The 18,049-nt window shown below is 50.8% G+C and overlaps 1 protein-coding gene across 9 annotated transcripts in view; it reads left to right on the top strand.

The window, feature by feature from the left end:
* The first annotated feature begins 2,263 nt into the window (after positions 1-2,263).
* TK2 (thymidine kinase 2) overlaps positions 2,264-18,049 on the top strand; it is a 43,775-nt gene continuing 27,989 nt past the window's right edge. For 6 of the 9 annotated variants that reach the window (XM_070612058.1, XM_070612053.1, XM_070612054.1 and 3 more), the window contains exons 1-6: positions 2,371-2,622; positions 3,520-3,557; positions 7,233-7,307; positions 10,320-10,373; positions 12,736-12,825; positions 14,851-14,924. In XM_070612058.1, coding sequence (XP_070468159.1) covers positions 2,508-2,622; positions 3,520-3,557; positions 7,233-7,307; positions 10,320-10,373; positions 12,736-12,825; positions 14,851-14,924 — 446 coding nt within the window. In that variant the 5' untranslated portion in view covers positions 2,371-2,507. Of the gene's footprint in view, positions 2,623-2,708; positions 3,337-3,519; positions 3,558-7,232; positions 7,308-10,319; positions 10,374-12,735; positions 12,826-14,850; positions 14,925-18,049 lie in introns of those variants that run through there. The other 3 variants (XM_070612052.1, XM_070612059.1, XM_008509579.2) reach the window with 3 other exon arrangements.

Genomic DNA, 18,049 nt, shown 5'->3' with positions numbered 1-18,049 from the left:
CTCGCGCGCGCATACGCACGTCACCACGGCCCGCACACGTGCGCGTGCGCGTGCGCATGCGCCCCGCCGGAGCCGCCCGCGAGCGAGTCCTGTTCGGTAGGCTAGGCTGCTACGGTTCGCGCGCTGAGTTTCCACTGACCTAGAGGGGAGTCTCGCAGGCCAGCCCCCTGTTAGCACCGCCCGCCCTGCCAGGCACCAATGGCAACTGCTCTCCAGCTCTCCTCAGGCGCATTCCTGTCGGGAAGCCTCCCGGAGGGTCCTGGAACGGCTGCCCTGCCGCCCCAGACTCTGGGCATCTCAAATGCCACCTCCTTCGAGAGGATTTCCCTTGGTCGCTCCGTCTAGAGTAGCCACCATCACTCTCTCCTCGTAGCATTTATCACTAGCTCATATATATGTATATATCTTAGGAATTTAAATAGCACAAGCCTATCTGCTTCTCTCCCTGCAGGGTCTGGCACATAGAAGATGTAGAAAATGTATGATCTGAACTAATGGCCAGGCCCTCATCCCCTACCCTTGCTTCCAGGGGATCACAGTCTGGGTTTGTGAGCCTGTTCTGCATATTTTTATTTTTGCCTCTCACTGGTCCTTCGTAGAACAGCCTGCAGCGATTCAGATCCTTAATTCAATCTGAGTTTTTCACAAATGCTCCTATGGAGCCATAGCTCCACCACCTTGGAGCCTTTCTTTTTAAGGATGCCGAGCAGGTGTGGCTCCTTTTACGTGACTTCAAGTCCTTCTTGGATAATTTGGCCATCTCCCCCGTCCTCTCAGACCTCTTTGGATCCTGCCCAGCTCAGCTTCAGTCCATTTCATTCAGTCAAATCTGATCAGCAGGTACCTCCAACAGCCTCATCCCAAGTCACTCCCAAAAACCTTAAACTTAATCCTGAAGTTTGTTTACGGAGGGCACATTGCTCTGTGCTAGGTCTGTGGCAGATGTTAGAGGAAGCACAAGATGGGGTTTGGGCTTTCCGGTACGAGATCTAGAAGCTGAGTGAACCCTCTCACAAATGACTTCCTTCTTCTCCCTGCCCAAGAGGTGACTGCTAGCATCTCCTGAGAGAGGTGGGGTACCCCTCCACCCAGGCACCCGGAGTGGGCATGCACACACACACAGTCACCGCTCCTTACTGCAACAGCTTAGCTTCCAGGGCCTGGGCCTGTTGAATTATGCCCCATCGACCTAACACCTGGGCTGGATTTTTGCTACCTGGCTATGGATGGGATTTACAGGCTTCCTACCCACCCTCTTGGTGTCTGTTCAGTTGGAATACTGGTTGTACCTTTGTTAAAAGATAAATTGAGGCATATTAAAAATTTTAAGAGGGGCCGGCCTGGTGGCGCAGCGGTTAAGTGCACACGTTCGGCTTCGGCAGCCCGGGGTTTGCCAGTTCTGATCCCGGGTGCGGACATGGTACCGCTTGGCACGCCATGCTTTGGCCGGCATCCCACATATAAAGTAGAGGAAGATGGGCACGGATGTTAGCTCAGGGCCAGTCTTCCTTAGCAAAAAGAGGAGGATGGGCAGTAGTTAGCTCAGAGCTAATCTTCCTCTAAAAAAAAATTTTAAGAGTTTATTTGAGCAAAAATCAATTTGAATTTGGCAGCATCCAATCTAGCAGATAGAAAGAGCTCCGAGGAGCTGTACAAAATCAAAGATGCGTAGGCAGAAGGGAGCAGGAACAAGGAAGTTATACTAGGCAAAAAAGCTGGTTGGTTATTGCAAGGTTACTTTCTTTAGGGGATAGCTGGGGTCTATCCGTAGATTACCTAAGTAGTGCTGATCAGGCGATTCTGATAGACTTTTTAAAGATTCCGTTTCTGGGAGAGTCAAACTATAAATTAAGTCTTGGTTTGGTGATGTGGGGCTTAGCATAAGTGACTCCATTTTGGGTCTGTTGTCTTGTTTTTTAACACCTTCCTGAGGGATCTAGTACGTTTACAGTCCAGACCCTAGAAATATCAAAGTTCAGAGGAAAGAGCTAGTCTGTGAACTAAGCTGGATGGGCATGAATTCCAGCTCCACTCCTTAATGAATGCTTCTGATCATTTTTAACCAGTTTCCTAAGTTTCCGAGGATCAGCTCAGCTCTGAAAATGGGAGTGACAACATCCACTTGCAGGGTTGTTGGGAAAAATAAATGACGCTGTGAGTGTGGGCCAGGTGCCTGGATAGAACGCGTGCCCAGTTAAGTAATCTCCAATAATTAACCAATCAGTCGCTAGCGTTATTAACCATCCATCCTTGGAGTCTTGCCAAGTTACGGCTTCGTTCTGCCAACATCCGGTTAGCGGGGAGATTTGCTGGCTGCACCCGGCGGACCACTCCCCTTGCATTATTTTCATTCCGGGAGAGAGGGTGAAATACGACGGGGGCCCTTTAAGAGCCTTGTTCCGGCGGCCCGCGGCAGGATGGAGGCGGCGAGAGGAGGCTGGCCCCCGCGCTGATCGCGGAGACTGCGGCTCGGCAGCCCAGCCGCCAGCCCAGCCGCCGGGCCGGCCATGCTGCTGCGACCGCTGCTGAGCTGCGCCGCCCGGGCGCTGCGCCGGGAGGGGCCCACCAGCCTCGCCTCGGGGCCGGGGCCGCGGGGGGCGCAGCGCTGGGCCTGGCCTCGGGGTAACGCCTCTCTCGGGTCCACCCGCTGGCTCGCCGGACCGGCCTGAACCCGAAACCCTTTCTCGGAGGCGCCGGGGCCGGGGGGTGTGGGGGTGGGGGGAGGGGTGGCGTTCACTGGCCGTTACCCTAGACGCGAGCCAGCAGCGAGCGGGTGGGGCCGTGGGGTCCGGCTCCCCCTCCTGGTGGGAGCTGGGGAGTCCTCTTAAAGAGTAGAGAGGACCTCCCCCCACCTCCGTCCGATTCTTTCGGCTTTGGGGGAGACGGGGGTTGAGAGCTGCGGTTAACCAGCCCCCAGTGCACGCTGGTGCCTGCGAGTGGTGGGTGGGTTAAGCTCGGTGCCCTCCCTCTCCCATTGGGAGTGGAGACCCCCATGCAGAAATGGGAGCACCGTTATAGCCAAGGTCTGGCGTTCTTAGGCCTCCGGCTGTTCGGTGGCACCTCCATGGCGTGGGTGGGCCTGGATGTCAGCCTCGGGCCTAGCGAAGAAACCTGAGTCCTGGGCTGAAACCCTTGCCCACTGCTCACTCGCACCCATGCTCTTCGAGGGGAGGCCGCTCTGCATTTTAACTTGCTGGACGCCCATCTGTGAAGATCATGGATATAAAGTGTGTAGGAAATGGAAAGAGTAATACGCTAAGTGAAAAAAGCTGACCACAGTTGGGGCCCAGACGGGCCAACAGGACCCAGGCGACAGTTGCAGGCTGTCACACACAGGTAGCCAGCAGTGGTCGGGCTGACTCCATCCACCCATGGAGGGTACCAGGTGTCCTTGGAAAACATTTTCAGGCCAGGGAGCAAGCATAGAAATTAGTTTTTGTGTTGGTTTAGCCAATTAGGACAAAGAAGAGTGAATCGTTTAAAACTGAGTTTAAAAAATTGATTTCCTTTCTTTTGTAGATAAAGATAGAGAAAATGACAAAGAGAAAAAATCAGTGGTAAGTCCCTCTTTTATGTGCACTCTCCAGTGTAGGATAATATTATATGGAGAGAGAGAGAGATGTTTGTATATATGTATGTATATATATTTCGAGTAGGGGAGTGAAGGAACATGTGACATAGTAAAAAACAGAAATACAAGAGAGTCTCTGGGGACAGGGAAGTCTGTCTCTACCCCTCGGCCTCAGACTCCCTCCCCAGAGGCCATGGTATATCTTATATGAGGAATATTATTCAGCCATTTAAAATTCATGTTTATGAAAAATATTTAATGACCTGGGAAGGTACTCACTACGAAAGATGGGAAAAAAGGATAAAAATATATGAATTGTGATCTAAATGAGATAATATATAAACCATCCACAGGAAAAAAAAACAGGAAAGAAACATTACAAACTGTTAATGATACAGAAATTGTCAGTCTGGTTAAGGGGAAGTTGGAGAGTGTTAACAGTGGGTGTGTATGAGAGAGAGGGAGAGAGAATTTGGGGTGTGAGGGGTGCTCCCTTCCTTAGTTGTTTGGATGTTAAATGAACTTAACTGGGTTCCTTTTTTTTTTTTTTTTTAAAGATTTTATTTTTTTCCTTTTTCTCCCCAAAGTCCCCCCCGTACATGGTTGTATATTCTTCGTTGGGGGTCCTTCTAGTTGTGGCATGTGGGACGCTGCCTCAGCGTGGTTTGATGAGCAGTGCCATGTCCGCGCCCAGGTTTCGAACCAACGAAACCCTGGGCCGCCTGCAGTGGAGCACACGAACTTAGCCACTCGGCCATGGGGCCAGCCCCTTTACTGCAGATTTCTTAGGGTCTTTAAGAAGACAATATATATTTCGGTTCTTCTGGTGGGGCCTTTGGAGCCTGAACCTGTTTTCCTCTGGAAAGCTCGGTTCTGATTAAACATCTAAATGGTAGTTATCTCTGGAATTATCAGTGATTTTTCTTTTCTTTTCTATTTCCTACTGTGAGAATGCTTAACTTCTATTTTCAGAAAAGATTAAATGTTATTTAAAAATAAGGCTACGTGGCGCATCGCAGTGTTAGTTTTTTTTTTTTTTTTTTTTTAAGATTTTATTTTTTTTTTCCTTTTTCTCCCCAAAGCCCCCCGGTACATAGTTGTATATTCTTTGTTGTGGGTCCTTCTAGTTGTGGCATGTGGGACGCTGCCTCAGCATGGTTTGATGAGCAGTGCCATGTCCGCGCCCAGGATTCGAACCAACGAAACACTGGACCGCCTGCAGCGGAGCGCGCAAACTTAACCACTCGGCCACGGGGCCAGCCCCTCGCAGTGTTAGTTTTAATCATGGGAAGTTGGAACCAAGGCTAATAGCCGAGGAGAGTGGAGGTAAACTTTGGCAGAGCATTGGGCCTGGCTGGCCATGTGTGCCCACAGCATGGTGAACATCTTTTTTCATAATTTTCTGTTACTTTCCTCTGCGTCTTCACACTCACTGTGAGCTCTGCGGGTGCTGGGACTGACTCCTGAGTACACAGTGCCAGGCACATCGGAGGCCTTCCACGAGCAGTTGAAAGACTCTCAAAGATGTGAAACGTTGTAGAAAATAATGCTTGCCCGAGATATGCTGAAATGTAATGATGTTTATCTTTTACTAGTGGATTATGGGCGGTATTTTCTACTTTATGGTTTTCTCTCTTTTCTTCAGTGGGCACACACTCTTCTAATATTTTCAGATGTCACTTTTTAAAAATATTTAAAGACTTCCTTTGCTTGGCTCTTCTTTGTACCTCCATGGCAGGGGAATTTTGCAAGATTCTTCGTACTTTGTCTGCTCTCTTGGGAAAACCATTTGCTAATCCAGGGCCTTAGATTTACCATCTCTTCAGGATTTCTTGGTGGGAACAGGAACAAGCATTTTTGGAAGAAGGTCTCATCTGAACAACATGTTCCTTGCAGCGAACAGGAAAGAAAGAAAGTCTCTGCAGAATGATGTCTAGCTTGAGCTCTTCTTGATTTTCTAGGAAGAGGAAAAGTTGTTTCCTTTGAAGAACAGCAAGAAAAACCCAAATCCATTAGTGCCCTAATGGGATCTACCTTTTGCATAGATCCCATTGAACCAAGATCCCTTGGTTCATTTTGCAGTTTCAAGTTCTAGAGGAGAGAGCTGGCAGGGACCCGGCATGGGAGGGTGGCCTGGCATCTGTGGAAAGCATGATTGTCCAGCTCACCTGGATGCGGGTTAGGGTCAAGGCCAGAGGAAACCTCCACAGCCGCTTGACAGTTATAGTCGGGGAGGCAAGGCAAGACCGCCCACCGTGACCCCGTGTTTTATGTAGGGTGTGACTGAGGCTCCACTGGAGTCACACAAAGGTGTCTCCCAGACCGAGGGGTGAATTCCAGCTCTTTCCCCTGTCCGGCCTGGTGCCTTGGGCAAGTCCCCTAAGTGGCCCATGTTTCTCTGGGTGCGTCCAGCCTGGGTGTAAAGGTCACTGTGCAGCAGGACGGGTCCTTTTCTGACTGTGTGTGCCCCCAGGGAACGTCTAAGATGTGTTCTTAAGGATCAGTTTGTCTTCTTATGGATGTGGAACTGCCCATTTCCTCCTGTGCTGGAGCCAAAGCCACTTGGCCTGTGTCACCAGCAGTGCCTGGCTGAGCAGAGTCTCGTGAGAATCGCTGGCCAGCAAGTTTGAGGGCCCCAGCCGAGAGTCTGATTCAGAGGGTCTGGGTGCTTCTCTGGTGCTCTGGAGCGGGGTGCCTGTGGACCACACACTGAGAACAGTGGTGCTCAGCCTTCCTGCACACTGGAGTCGCCTGGAGAGCTGTACAGGGTACTGAGGCGGAGTCCCTCCCTCAGGGATTGTATTGTAATGGTCTGGATTGTGGCTGCCTTGTAGAGATTTTTTTAAAGCTCTCAGGTGATTCTGATTGATCCGGCCCGAGAACCACTGCCTCGAATGCTTGCTTTCCCTACAATGAGGTACTTGTAGGAGGCTCCCTGGTCTCTGATGGCTGTCTGTGGCCCCACCTACCAGTGCCATGACTCCCCTCTCCCCAGTGCAGTTGCTGTGAGCAGAGTGTGGGTTCGAGCTTCCTGCTTTGTTCTCTCTACAAGCCTCATTTTTCTCTTCTGTGAAAATGTTAGGACCCGCTTCTCAGGTTCTAGAGAGGTTAAGTGCGGTCATGGTCTATGTTACTCATCTTAAGGCCTGGCCTTCAACAAGGTGCTTAACCAAGTCCTTCTCTCTTGTCCTAATACCTTCTAGTCCATGCCAAGCGCGTTTTTCTGCACAAAGCAGTGAGGTTCTAGATAACGTACACATACTTCCCAACCTCGAGGCCATTAGGCCCTGGTTAAGGAGGCAGGACACTTAGACCTAAATCTAATAGTCTGAGGGGCCAAGCTAGGGAAGGGCAGAGCTCGGGTGGACGAGGGCAAGCTGGGTATGTTCTAGGAGTTGACTGTGAGGATCTGTTCTGGAGGCCGTGATCTGGTGGCCACGGGTGGTGGGCCTGGAGCCTGCCACTGATGGGGAGGGTCAGTCTGTTTGTATTACTAACCACAGGACCTTAGAGGTTTCCTGTGCAGGGGTTTTTGTGTACACATCCAAGTCTTGGACTGAACCAATTATGCCGTTCACTGGAGCCCTTGCCTGGAAATTCTTCCCTGATATTCCCCCAGGTGCTTGATTTCTGGTTCTGACACGCTTTTGTGTTTTGCCAGATCTGTGTCGAAGGCAATATTGCAAGTGGGAAGACAACATGCCTGGAGTTCTTCTCCAACACAGCAGACATTGAGGTATGTGTTCGAAGGAACCTGCAAAAGCTTGGCAGACTAATTTACAGAGGGTGTAGACCAGCTCTGTCCAATAGAAATATAATACGTGCCATAAATGTAAGCCACGTGTGTAAGGTAATGTAAAATTTCTAATAGACTCCCTAAAAACCCAAAAAGAACATTTTATTTAACATAATATATTCCAAATATTATCATGTCAACATGTAATCAGTATAAAAATCATCAATGAGCTATTTTGTGTTTGGTTTTTCATACTAAGTCTTTGAAATCTGGGATGCGTTTTACACTTACAGCATATCTCAGTTTGAACTGGTCATGTGTCAGGTTGTAATAGCCACGTTAGCTCATAGTCGCTGTGTCAGACAGTGTGGGTGTGGAACAGTGCCACAGTCTGGTTAGATGAAGAGTCTGCATGTGAAAGAAGTCTAGACTATTGAGCATGGCTAGAGTGTTACATCTGAGATATTAGGGGAGTATTACTATGTGTGGCCAGTTAACATAATTTCTAGTTTATTTACAATCCAATCACTAAAAGTAACCTCACAGATGTTTAAGAATTATCTCTTCACCAAGACCCTTCTTCCTTGTTCTAGATCTTAGTGGTGTCATCTTTTCTTTTTATGGCTCTATTTTGTTACTACAGATCCTACAATTTCCATACCGTTAGAGTCATTTTCTGTCCTTCTTTTCTTTCCTGTTTTTATTTCGATTAGAAATATATGTGGTTTGATAAAACTAGTAGACATTGCACAGCCCTGTCTTGCTTGTGTTCACATCCTGCCGTACAGGAAAGAGTTAACATAGCAGCCCTGAGACTGTGTCCTTAGAGAGGCTGGTTTGCAAGGTTGGCCCTTGGCTGGCGTGTGGGAACTTAGATTTGGAGAGAGTTCCCACCATTTCCTAACCGATAGGAGCAGCTCTCTGTGCCTGAACTGTGCAGACAATATGGTTTATTTTGGACACCGGCTTTCTTTCTGCCAGTCTGGAATTTCCATATGTGCCAGGCAGAGGCTGCCCACATGACTGAGCCCTGATAAAAACCCGGAACTCCCAGGCTCAGGCCAGTTTCCCTGGCAGTCAGCATTCCACTCATGTTGTCACAACCAGCTGCTGGGGGAGTTGGGTGCGTCCCGTGTGATTCCCCTGGGAGAGGCCCCTTGGAAGCTTGTGCCTGGTTCCCCGAGGCTTGGCTCCATGCGCCCTTTTCCTTTGCTGATTTTGCTTTGAATCTTCTCACTGTAATAAATCTTGGCTATGAGTACGATTCGATGCTGTGTCCTGTGAATCCTGCTAGTGAATTATCGAATCTGGGGTGAGGGGGGTGTCTTTTGACTCCCAACACACCTGCCCTGAGTGGTGTAACTCTCACTGGCACTTTAGAAGCACTTAGGTCTCACTGAAGACCCTGGACCAATGATCGACAACAATAGTAACAGCAGCGACAGTTAATATCTAATAAGGATAATACAGGCACCATGTTGAGGCTTCATTATACATTATCTAATCGATTTTATCCTTACAAGAGTCATCCCTGTGAGGTAGGTACTGTTATTTCCTCAGCTGCAGATGAGGAAACTGAGTCTCAGTGAGGTTAAATGGCTTGGCCAGGGTCGCATGGCTCGTGTGTGGTGGAGCCAAATCCCAGCTCAGGCTGTCCGGCTCCAGGGACCATGCCCTTGTTGGGTTCTTCTACAGCATGAAAGCTTTGCCGGCTTTAGGAAGACCACTCAGCCTTCAGATCTCAGCTCCATGCTCTCTGACCTCCCCAACTAGGTGACCCTCCTGGTTTAGGTTCTTCTGGCCCCTATGTACCACTCTTTTATACTGCCACTCAGGGTTTGAAAATACATGTTGATTTCTGTGATGATCTGATTGATGTCTGCTTCCCCCAGTAAGTTTAAAGTTCCATGAAGGCAGGGCTAGGGTGGTTTTGCTCTTGCTGTATCCTTGGTGCCTGGCATGGCACCTGGCACAGTGGGTGCTCAATAAATATTTGTTGAGTGACAGTGCCACCTGTGGAGCCACAGGGCAAGGCTGCCTGTGACCCAGCTGCTGGTGGGCCTGAGTGGTGCAGCATACACTATTCAGGGAACAGGAACAGAGTGCTGAAAACACAGAAGAAGGAGAGGGGGCTTAGGAGGGGCAGGGAATGACTCACAGAAGAAGGGGTATTTAAACTGAATTTTGAAGGATGTGTAGGAGTCTTCTATGTAATGAAAATTGATGTGAAATGAGGTGAGGTGGGCATACTGGGCAGAAGGAACAGCATGAGCAAAGGCACAGAGGTGTAAAAGGTTGGGGGAGGGTACTCTTCAAGAGTCCCATGCATTGCTTTCCTTTGGTCTCTTGTGGCCTATGGCACCTGCTCATATGCACTTGAAAGTCCCCAAGTGGATCCAGGTACTCTCAAAATCTTGGCCCCAAGAATACCATTTAAGTCCTTTCCAGCACTCGCCTGCGCACTCATAAAGGCTCTTGCATAGTTTAGGGAGCATACTAAAGAAATGTGACTCTTAGCTGTCATTGTGCCCAATGCAGAGATCAGGGGAAGGGAATGGAGGCATAGCAAGCTGCCAAGGTCTCAGGAGAGCTCCTGAGTGGGGACACTGAGCTTCTAGCCGCAGCCTGGAGCACCTGAGGTAGCTTCCCTCTTGGCTGCTCTCCCCTCCCTGCTCACTCCGAGGTGGTGGGCAATTAGGACCAGGATGAACATGGAGGAGGGAGTGAGAGAACCCGCCTTGCCCTCGGGAAGTGCCCAAGGCAGCCAGACAGGTGGCATGTGCTATACTTTTAGAGGGGGATGGACAGAGTTGTTCTCAGGTAATTTCTGGAAGTCACGTGAGGAAACCACGTCTAGATGGAGATGTGGCCTTGCAGGGAGGGTTGCTCGACTATTTTGGCTCACTCTGGGCACCCAAATCTTGACTCCACCCCCAGCCCCCAGCACTTACCCGCTTTCACACAACTCAGACCTGATCAACAGCAGCTCTCTGATGTTTCCTTTCCTTGCAGGTGTTCATGGAGCCTGTGGCCAAGTGGAGAAATGTCCGTGGCCATAATCCTCTGGCAAGTGTGTTGTTTCCTGCGTGAACCAGCAGCTTTCCCTTAGGGGCCTGGGAACGGTGGTGCTGGTGCCCGAGCCTGCCCCCGGTCCAGGCATCTTCCTCGCTCTTAACTGGGTTGGATGGGGAGAAGGAGGGGACAAATGGGAAATAGTGGCATGTTGGTGTTCTGAGGTCAAAGATCTCTGAGGCCTGGCTGGGCGTGTGCAGGGCCCAGGGACCTCCTGTCAGCCATCCTAGACTATCCCAAGTGGTCATCCTCGCCTCCCTCCATCGCCTGCTGCTCATTCTACTCCCAACTTCTCCTGGAAGAAACCCTTCAGAATCCAGGTCTCCTCAGGCCTAGTTCCCCAGGACCTGTCTCTAAGTAACCAGGGGCCTTGGTAAACCTCTGATTTCAGTTTGCACTTGGCAGTGTTCAGGGGCTGCCTCTGGCTCCCCGTGAAGCTGCCCGCCTCCTTTCCCAAGGGTAGACCTAGCAAGCAGGGTCTATAGCCTGTGCCCTTTCCACTTCCTTCCCTGTTCAGAAGGCTCTGCTCTGGCTGCTTAAAACAGCTGGGTGGGGTCTGGGTCCTGTAAGAGGGAGCTTAAGAAAGGGATGTTGGTTCTGCCCCCCTCCCGTGATTAGTTTCATTTTTCAGGGAGGAAACTGCAGCTGAAATCAGTTTCCCAAGGTTACACGGCTGGTAAATGACAGATCTAGGTTTGAACCTGGGACTAGGGCTGTCCCCTCATTTCTAGCAACACAGTTGGCAGCTCCTCGTGTGGTTCTTTAGATTCTGAGTTCCACTAGGGGCAGAGACTGTGTCCAGTTTGGCTTTCCATTGTTTGTTAGAACATAGTGCACTGCCGAGCACTTAGTAGGTGCTTGTTCATTCATTCATTCAAGCAATGTTTAGTGCCTGCCTACCACGTGCCAGACACTATTCTAGATGCTGGGGAAGTGAGCAACTCAAAGGTCCTGCCCTCCTGGCCCTAAATGTTCCAGTGTGGGGAGGCGGGAGACAATTCAATGTAAGATATGGCGGTGGTGATAGGAGCTGTGAAGAAATCTAAAGCGGGTAAAAGGATGTCATTTAAATCAGGCAGAGACTCTCAGAGTCTTTGAATAAAGAATCCCAGAGACATGAAAAGAGTTCATGTCTCTGCATGTGGGAGAAGATGGAATGCCAGTCGTTGTCTTTGGGGATAAAGAACCCTCAGAAACATAATCTCTAGGAGCCAGCGAGGTACGAGGGCCGGGTTATCAAGTGAGACAACTGGAGCTGCAGACGTCAAGGGTTAGAGGTGACGTTTCACCCGCACGGTCCCAGTCTCAGAAGTCGGAGTCTCCTTGGCACAATGACAGCTTAAGAATAGAATTAGATACTTTTACATGGCTTTCCACTCTGGACAGAAGAGAAGGACTGATATTTTTGTGAAAAGTCTGGATTCATCACTTTATCTGAATCGAGTTTCTTTTGCCGAAAGGTGGTTGTTTCTGCAGCCATCAGCCAAGAAGGAGTGTTTCTCCTGACCTCTCTGACATCTTTCACCCGCAGTTAGGAGTCTGCAGTTTTCAACGCAGAGCGCTGGGGTTTCGTTACTTCCAAGAGAAAAAAGCAAAATGGAAAAGAGCAGAATAAGATTATTAGCAAGTGGAATCCGGAGCATGAAGTATTTTGTACCTACAGGCAATAGAGAGGGACTGGTGGGGCTTCTATTTTAGACAGACTGGCTGGGGGGCATCTCCGAGAAGGTGACACTGGAGCAGAGACCTAACCGAAGTGAGGGAGGGAGCAATGCAGGTATCTGGAGGGACAGCGTTCAGAGAGAAGGCGCAGCAAAATGAAGGCCCTGAGATGGGGTCGGGCTCGGGTTGAGGCGGGACACTAAGGAGGCTCACATGGCCAGAAGCTCCCTGAGCCGGAGGAAGAATGGTAGGAGATAGAGACGATGGCAGTGATTCTCTAGGGCCCTGTGGGCCTTGGTAAGGGCTTTGGCTTTCATTCTGAATGCACTGGGAAGCCACTGGAAGTTTCTGAGCAGGGGAGTGACAAGAACTGATTTAGGCTGGACAGGCTCACTTTGGCTGCTGAATAGAGAAAAGACTGCAGGGCCCTCAATGAACGTTTACTGAGTGACTGAATGAGTGTTCCCTGGGGACTTTATATAGGCTCCTTACAGCTGTTACTGGGCTGTCCTGTAATTGTTCCAGTGTCTGTCTCTGTCCACTCTGTTCTGAGGGCCCTGTGACCATGTTGGGTTCATCTCTGGCCCCAGCTCAGCCCCATATAGGTTTTATGGATGGCTATCAGTGACCAAAGAGACCAGTGTCCTACAGATGGAGCACTTTTAGGTAAATTGCTGTATTCTCCCTTCTGCAGGGTCTCATGTACCGTGACGCCTGTCGATGGGGCCTCACACTGCAGACGTACGTGCAGCTCACCATGCTGAACCAGCACACTCGTCCTCAGGTACCTTTCAGATGCTTGGTTTCAACTTTCTTAAAATTTTCTTCAAACAAGGGGTATATGATTGCCAAGAGGGGAAACCTCACAAGGAGGCCTCGCTGAGCCTTGCGTGCTGCTCAGCTTTCTCTGTCTCTGGGGCCACGGTGTCTTCCTGCAGCTCTCTGCAGACCAGCCAGCAGTGCCCCTGCCCACCCACCTCAGCCAGCCAAGGAGTTGCTGTAGTGGCATATGAGCCCCAGTTTTCATGACCCGATCACTTCTGGGATCAATGCCATTTAACTCAGTTCTTCTCAAAGTGTGGTCCCTGGAGCAGGAGCAGCAGCAGCACCTGGGAACCTGTTAGAAATGCACATTTTGTGGTCCCATCCCAGACCTGCCGAATCAGAAATTCTGGAGATGAGGCCCAGCAATCTGTGTTTCCTCAAGCTCTCCAGGTCATTTTAATACATGCTTTGCTCACATGTTTGAGAACCACTGATCTAACCTTCACAAGGCCTGGCTCTTGGTTCAAGTTCTTGAGAGAAAGAACCTGATTGGCTCACGTTGGGTCAGGTGTCCATCCCTGGGCCAATCATGTGTTGGGGCAGATCCTGGGGCATAAACATGGCTGCTTAGGCCTCTTCCATCAGGGACATTGTCGTTAGGGGCAGCCTCTTAGGAGAAAGGCTGGCTGAGGGAATCCTGCTTGGCACCCGTGGTTCAGAATGGCAGGTACTACCTAAGAGACTGGCTTCGGAGAATCTCCATGGAGACGGGCGATCCCCATAGCCAGTTACGTTGATGTGGGCCTGTCTGACCCCGGGTTGGGCCCCTGCAGCTACAGCTATGGTTCTACAAATCTGCGTCTTAATGGAAAGATAGGAGCAGGACCATATGAATTTCTGTCTCTCCAAATATCTGTCTAAAAGATGCAGATCAGAACCTCTGAGGCTGGCCTTTTTCTGCTTTATTCACCCTCCCTTTCCCACATGGGCACTCAACTGCAAACCTAAATTGTATGTGATATATCTGAATACATGGGGCATATGTGTGTTCCTCTGTTTAAGGAAACCTGTCACGAAGGAGGCAGAGAGACATAGACAGACTGGGAAAGAGGAGCTGAAGGAGGGACGGGTGAATGGGGAGCTAGCAAAGGTGGGCAGCGGAGAGGCATATGTAAGGAGAGGATGGAAAAATGGAAAGGAAGCCAGGTGGACAGACAGACAGAGAGTCAGGAATTCCTGGGTTATGGCTTTGAGTCTGCCTCTGATTTTCTGATCCAGGCCCTGTGGGTTCTGTGGGCCAGGCTGAGTGACAGCAGTGTTTGCCCAGTTGGCGTCAGGAGTAAGGGCCCTCCTGCTTCCCAGAGGGACACTGACAAAGGCAAAGGTCATCTGTGGAGAGCGTGAGCTCCCTGGCAGAGAGGGACAACACCAGGGTCACCCTCCTCCCTCCTGGGCACAGTCCTTCCTGGTTTCCAAAGAGCTGCAGTGATCCCCAACCAGCCCTGTGAGGAGGTGGCGAAGTTGACAGGTCTGGCATCTCTCTGGGGTTCCACAAAGCCAGACCCTCAGGCACCAATGGCAGAGTCCCCAGATTGTCACCTGCACCCCAGCCCTCTTGGAGCTCTACCTCAGGCATTCCAATCCCTCCACTTAAGCACATGCACCCTGTTTAGGTCCATAATAACCACACTTTGCACTTGACAACACTTTGCGGGACGGCACTCAGCAGTTTTTCTAGCACTTCCCCAAACCCACAATCCAGTTGAGACTTACCTCCCCTGTGAAAGAGGCTGCTGCTGACAAGCCCTCAGCCCCTGTGTTGCTGCACTGGCCGCTGAGCTTCAGGGTGTGGGGAGGGTCCAGGGCCCAGGCAGGGCCAGTGCCGAGCCTAATGTGGGACATACTGTTCTCCTCTGGTGACTGTCTCATTCTGTTCTTGTATTCAGCGCAGACCATGGGCAGGGGGAGCAACAGGCATTCTTCGAGGCTTCCTGACCTCCTCCTCTTTGCCTGTGTTAGTGAATCACTTCTTGTTTTCTTTTAGACATCACCGGTACGGTTGATGGAGCGGTCGATTCACAGTGCAAGATACATTTTTGTGGAAAACCTGTATAGAAGGTATCATAGTTTGCACAACTGATAATTTTTTATTAAACCATTAATTTTCAGAAATGAAATTGGAACTTGTTTATTCAGTTGATGTATCTCCATAGGTATGGATTCCATGTCTGTGGAGTACCTACTGTGTTGTATCTGTTATCTCTTGTCACAGTAATGCTATGTAACAAACAACCACAAAACCTCAGAGGCAGACAGCTCTCTGCACTGATCACTCAGTCATCTAGGCTGGTCGGCCAGGGGGCTCTGCTGACCTTGGCTGGGCACAGTGATATGTCTGGGGGTCGGCTGGTCTAGGATGGCAAGGGTGACTGGGGTGACTCATCTCTCTTCGTGCCCTCATCCTCCTCCTGGGACCAGCAAGCTAGCCTGGGCATTCACTGCTCGTGGTGATGGCAGAGGGCAAAAGCACCAGTGGAAATGCATAAACACTTTTTCAGGGCTCTGCTTCACATGTGCTAATGTCCCATTGGCCAAAGCAGGTCACACAAGCCGACCCGAGTCTGAGAGGTGGGAGGGCCCTTGTGGGTGACCTGGCAAAATGGGAGGATGCAGGGCGCAGGGAAGGATGAAGATTTGGAGCAGCTAGAGCCATCAGTCCAGCACAGTGTGCGTCATGTTTGTTATGGTTTCACTCAAAACTGTCTCCTGCCCTCAAGGGAGCAAACTCTGCCATATGGACATAGCTGGGGGGCACTTCTGGTGGCCTACAGTGCTGAGGCCTCAGAGGCGAGGGGCCCTCCATTCCTGTGCTCAGCTGACTGCTGATTTTTAGGGGTCTTGGGGAAATGGGCTGCAGGCTGGGGTCTGAGGCTTCAGCTCCTTTCATGCCCCTCGCTCCTGGGAAGCTGTGTGCCTGGTCCCCCTCTCCTTGCCAACCCCCCACATTGCCGCTTCCTGCTTTGAGCTTTGGGGCGCTGCTCTTACTCCCTAGTGGAGCTGGTCCTGATCTCTGCCCTCTCCTCTCTCTGCGTTGGCTCCCTGTTCCTTCTCATCTGCAGCTGTTGTCCTGAATGTCCCTCTCCTGACCCTCCCCAGCCGCCCTGTCTAGATCAGTCAAGACCTTTGTTACCCCTGATTACTTCTTTTTGCTGGTTTCCTTCCTTGGATTTAAGACAACTTCAATTAGGTTGAACCATGTGATACTGTTGATATTTGACCAGTTTGACTTATAAAAATGGCAGTTTCGTGTGGTTCAACTTAGTATATGTTTATTTGTCTGTCTTTTGCGTGTCCCCCCAAGTGGACCATAAGCTCCTTGCGGACAGGGACCACGTCTGGTTTACTTGCCTGGCTCAGACCCAGCACAGAGCCAGCCCCTGGTTGATATTGTTGACTGTTGTTGGCTGGTGGGACCTGTGGGTCTTCTTTGGTCTCCAGCCCGATTTGTGCCCCAGGCTGCGGCCCCAGTTGTTTTACAGCCTGTCCTTTGAGGGGGCCACTAAAAAGGCTTCTCCTTTGGGTCTTGAGCTGTCATGGATTCATGTCGTCGGGCCTGTGTGGCTCTAAAACGACTGGATGGGCTCTGCCCCTGTCCACTTCGAGCGTTAAGCTGGTGATGTGGGGTCAGGCACAGCAGCCAGGGCAAGTCCCGACTGTAGCTTTGTCCTCTGACCTCAGAATTTTCTTGTGGATTCTGCCCTCCCAGCAGGCAGTGTTCCTGGTGCTCGAACCCCATCCTCCCCCAGTTGCCTGGGTTTCCAGCGAGGCGGAGGTGTCCACTGCTAGGTTTATTTAATCCTTTGCTCTTCTTTGCTCCCTGCTCATTAGTGCCTCTGCCAGAGGGAGGACAGGCCCAAGAGAGAAGAGAAGAGAACAAGGGAGCCCCTTTCGTGTTTATTTACTGCTCTGATGAAAGTGTGGCCTGTGGAGTGGACCCTGGGCAGTAGGGGAGGGTCCCTGTGACCTTCGCTTAGCTGCTTCTCTGTTTTCTAATCGCAGTCAGCTTGGTCGGTTTTCTGTGGCAGCCAGCGGCTCTTTTTGAGGGGGGTAACCTGGGGTGGAATGACCAGAGGTCAGGGGGAGAGAGTAGGGTGGGAGTCAGGTCACCTGGGGCCCATCCTGGCTCTGCAGTTTGCAGTCTTTGTGAGCACGACCGAGTTCCTAAACTTCTCTGAGCCTTTTCATCTCTAATTCCTGTTATCCATTCCTGGAGAGCCTTGGGAACAGTTGCCTGGTTTAGGATTTGTGACCCTTATGCAAATCCTCGTTCACCTTGGTCTTCATGGACTTTGCCAGTTGCTGCCCACCCCCCCCCCCCCCCCCCCCCCAGCCAGCTGCAGGCTGCCCAGCGCCTCCCTAGGAGACATTCGTCATTGCTTGTTGTCTCAGGCAGCAGCTTTAGCTGATGTCCGAGGGCTTTGGCTACCTACACCCCGAGTCCTTCATTCCAGCGCTTCTGAGGGGCGGTTCTGTATTTCCTAACCTCTGTGGCTGTGGTCTAGGGTGTTGGTCCAGACAACATGGGCCTTGCCCTGGGCTATTTTGTGTGTGGTGCAGGAAAAGGCTGTAGCTTTTAATTTTTTTGAGGTCTTTTCCTGCCGTGGTAACTTCGCATTTGTGCCTCCCCCTGGCCCTCCCACAGTGCCTGGTATCTGTGTTAGGATTTCTATGGTACAGTGAACCATGAAAGAAATTTACAGTCTCCTCATTTCTGTTCTTGGGATCTAGTTGTTTTAAGTTCATACAGCCTCCAGAGCGCGGGGAGAGCCCCAAAGACCCTGTTGGAGCCTCGAGAGGATGGCAGGTTTCAGGTGATGAAGCCCAAAGGCTGTTGGTTGGCACATGGCCCGGGCACTCCAGAGGCTGCTGGGAGCACTGTGGCACCCTGCAGGGCCAGGCCGTCCCCCACTTGGGTTTCAGGGAGATGGGAGAAGGCGGTGCTCCTCACACCCTTTCACTGAAGTCCCCCAAAGGCAGAGGAAAGCACACTCAGGCGGCTGCTTCCCCAGCTGCCCTCCCAGCCTGTGAGCCCGAAGCAGCCCACTAATAAACTGGAGATTTCTTTGAAGTCTCTTCTTTTATCTTGGACATTCATTTGGATTTTGCATTCTATTCCATAATGGGTTCTTCTGTCTGTATCTGTGGCGAGCACCATGCTTAGTGTGTAGCTTGGAGTACCCCCT

This window comes from Equus przewalskii, chromosome 3 (genome assembly GCF_037783145.1).
Source record: "Equus przewalskii isolate Varuska chromosome 3, EquPr2, whole genome shotgun sequence".
Lineage (NCBI taxonomy): Eukaryota > Metazoa > Chordata > Mammalia > Perissodactyla > Equidae > Equus > Equus przewalskii.
This window is presented reverse-complemented; position numbering and strand designations above follow the sequence as displayed.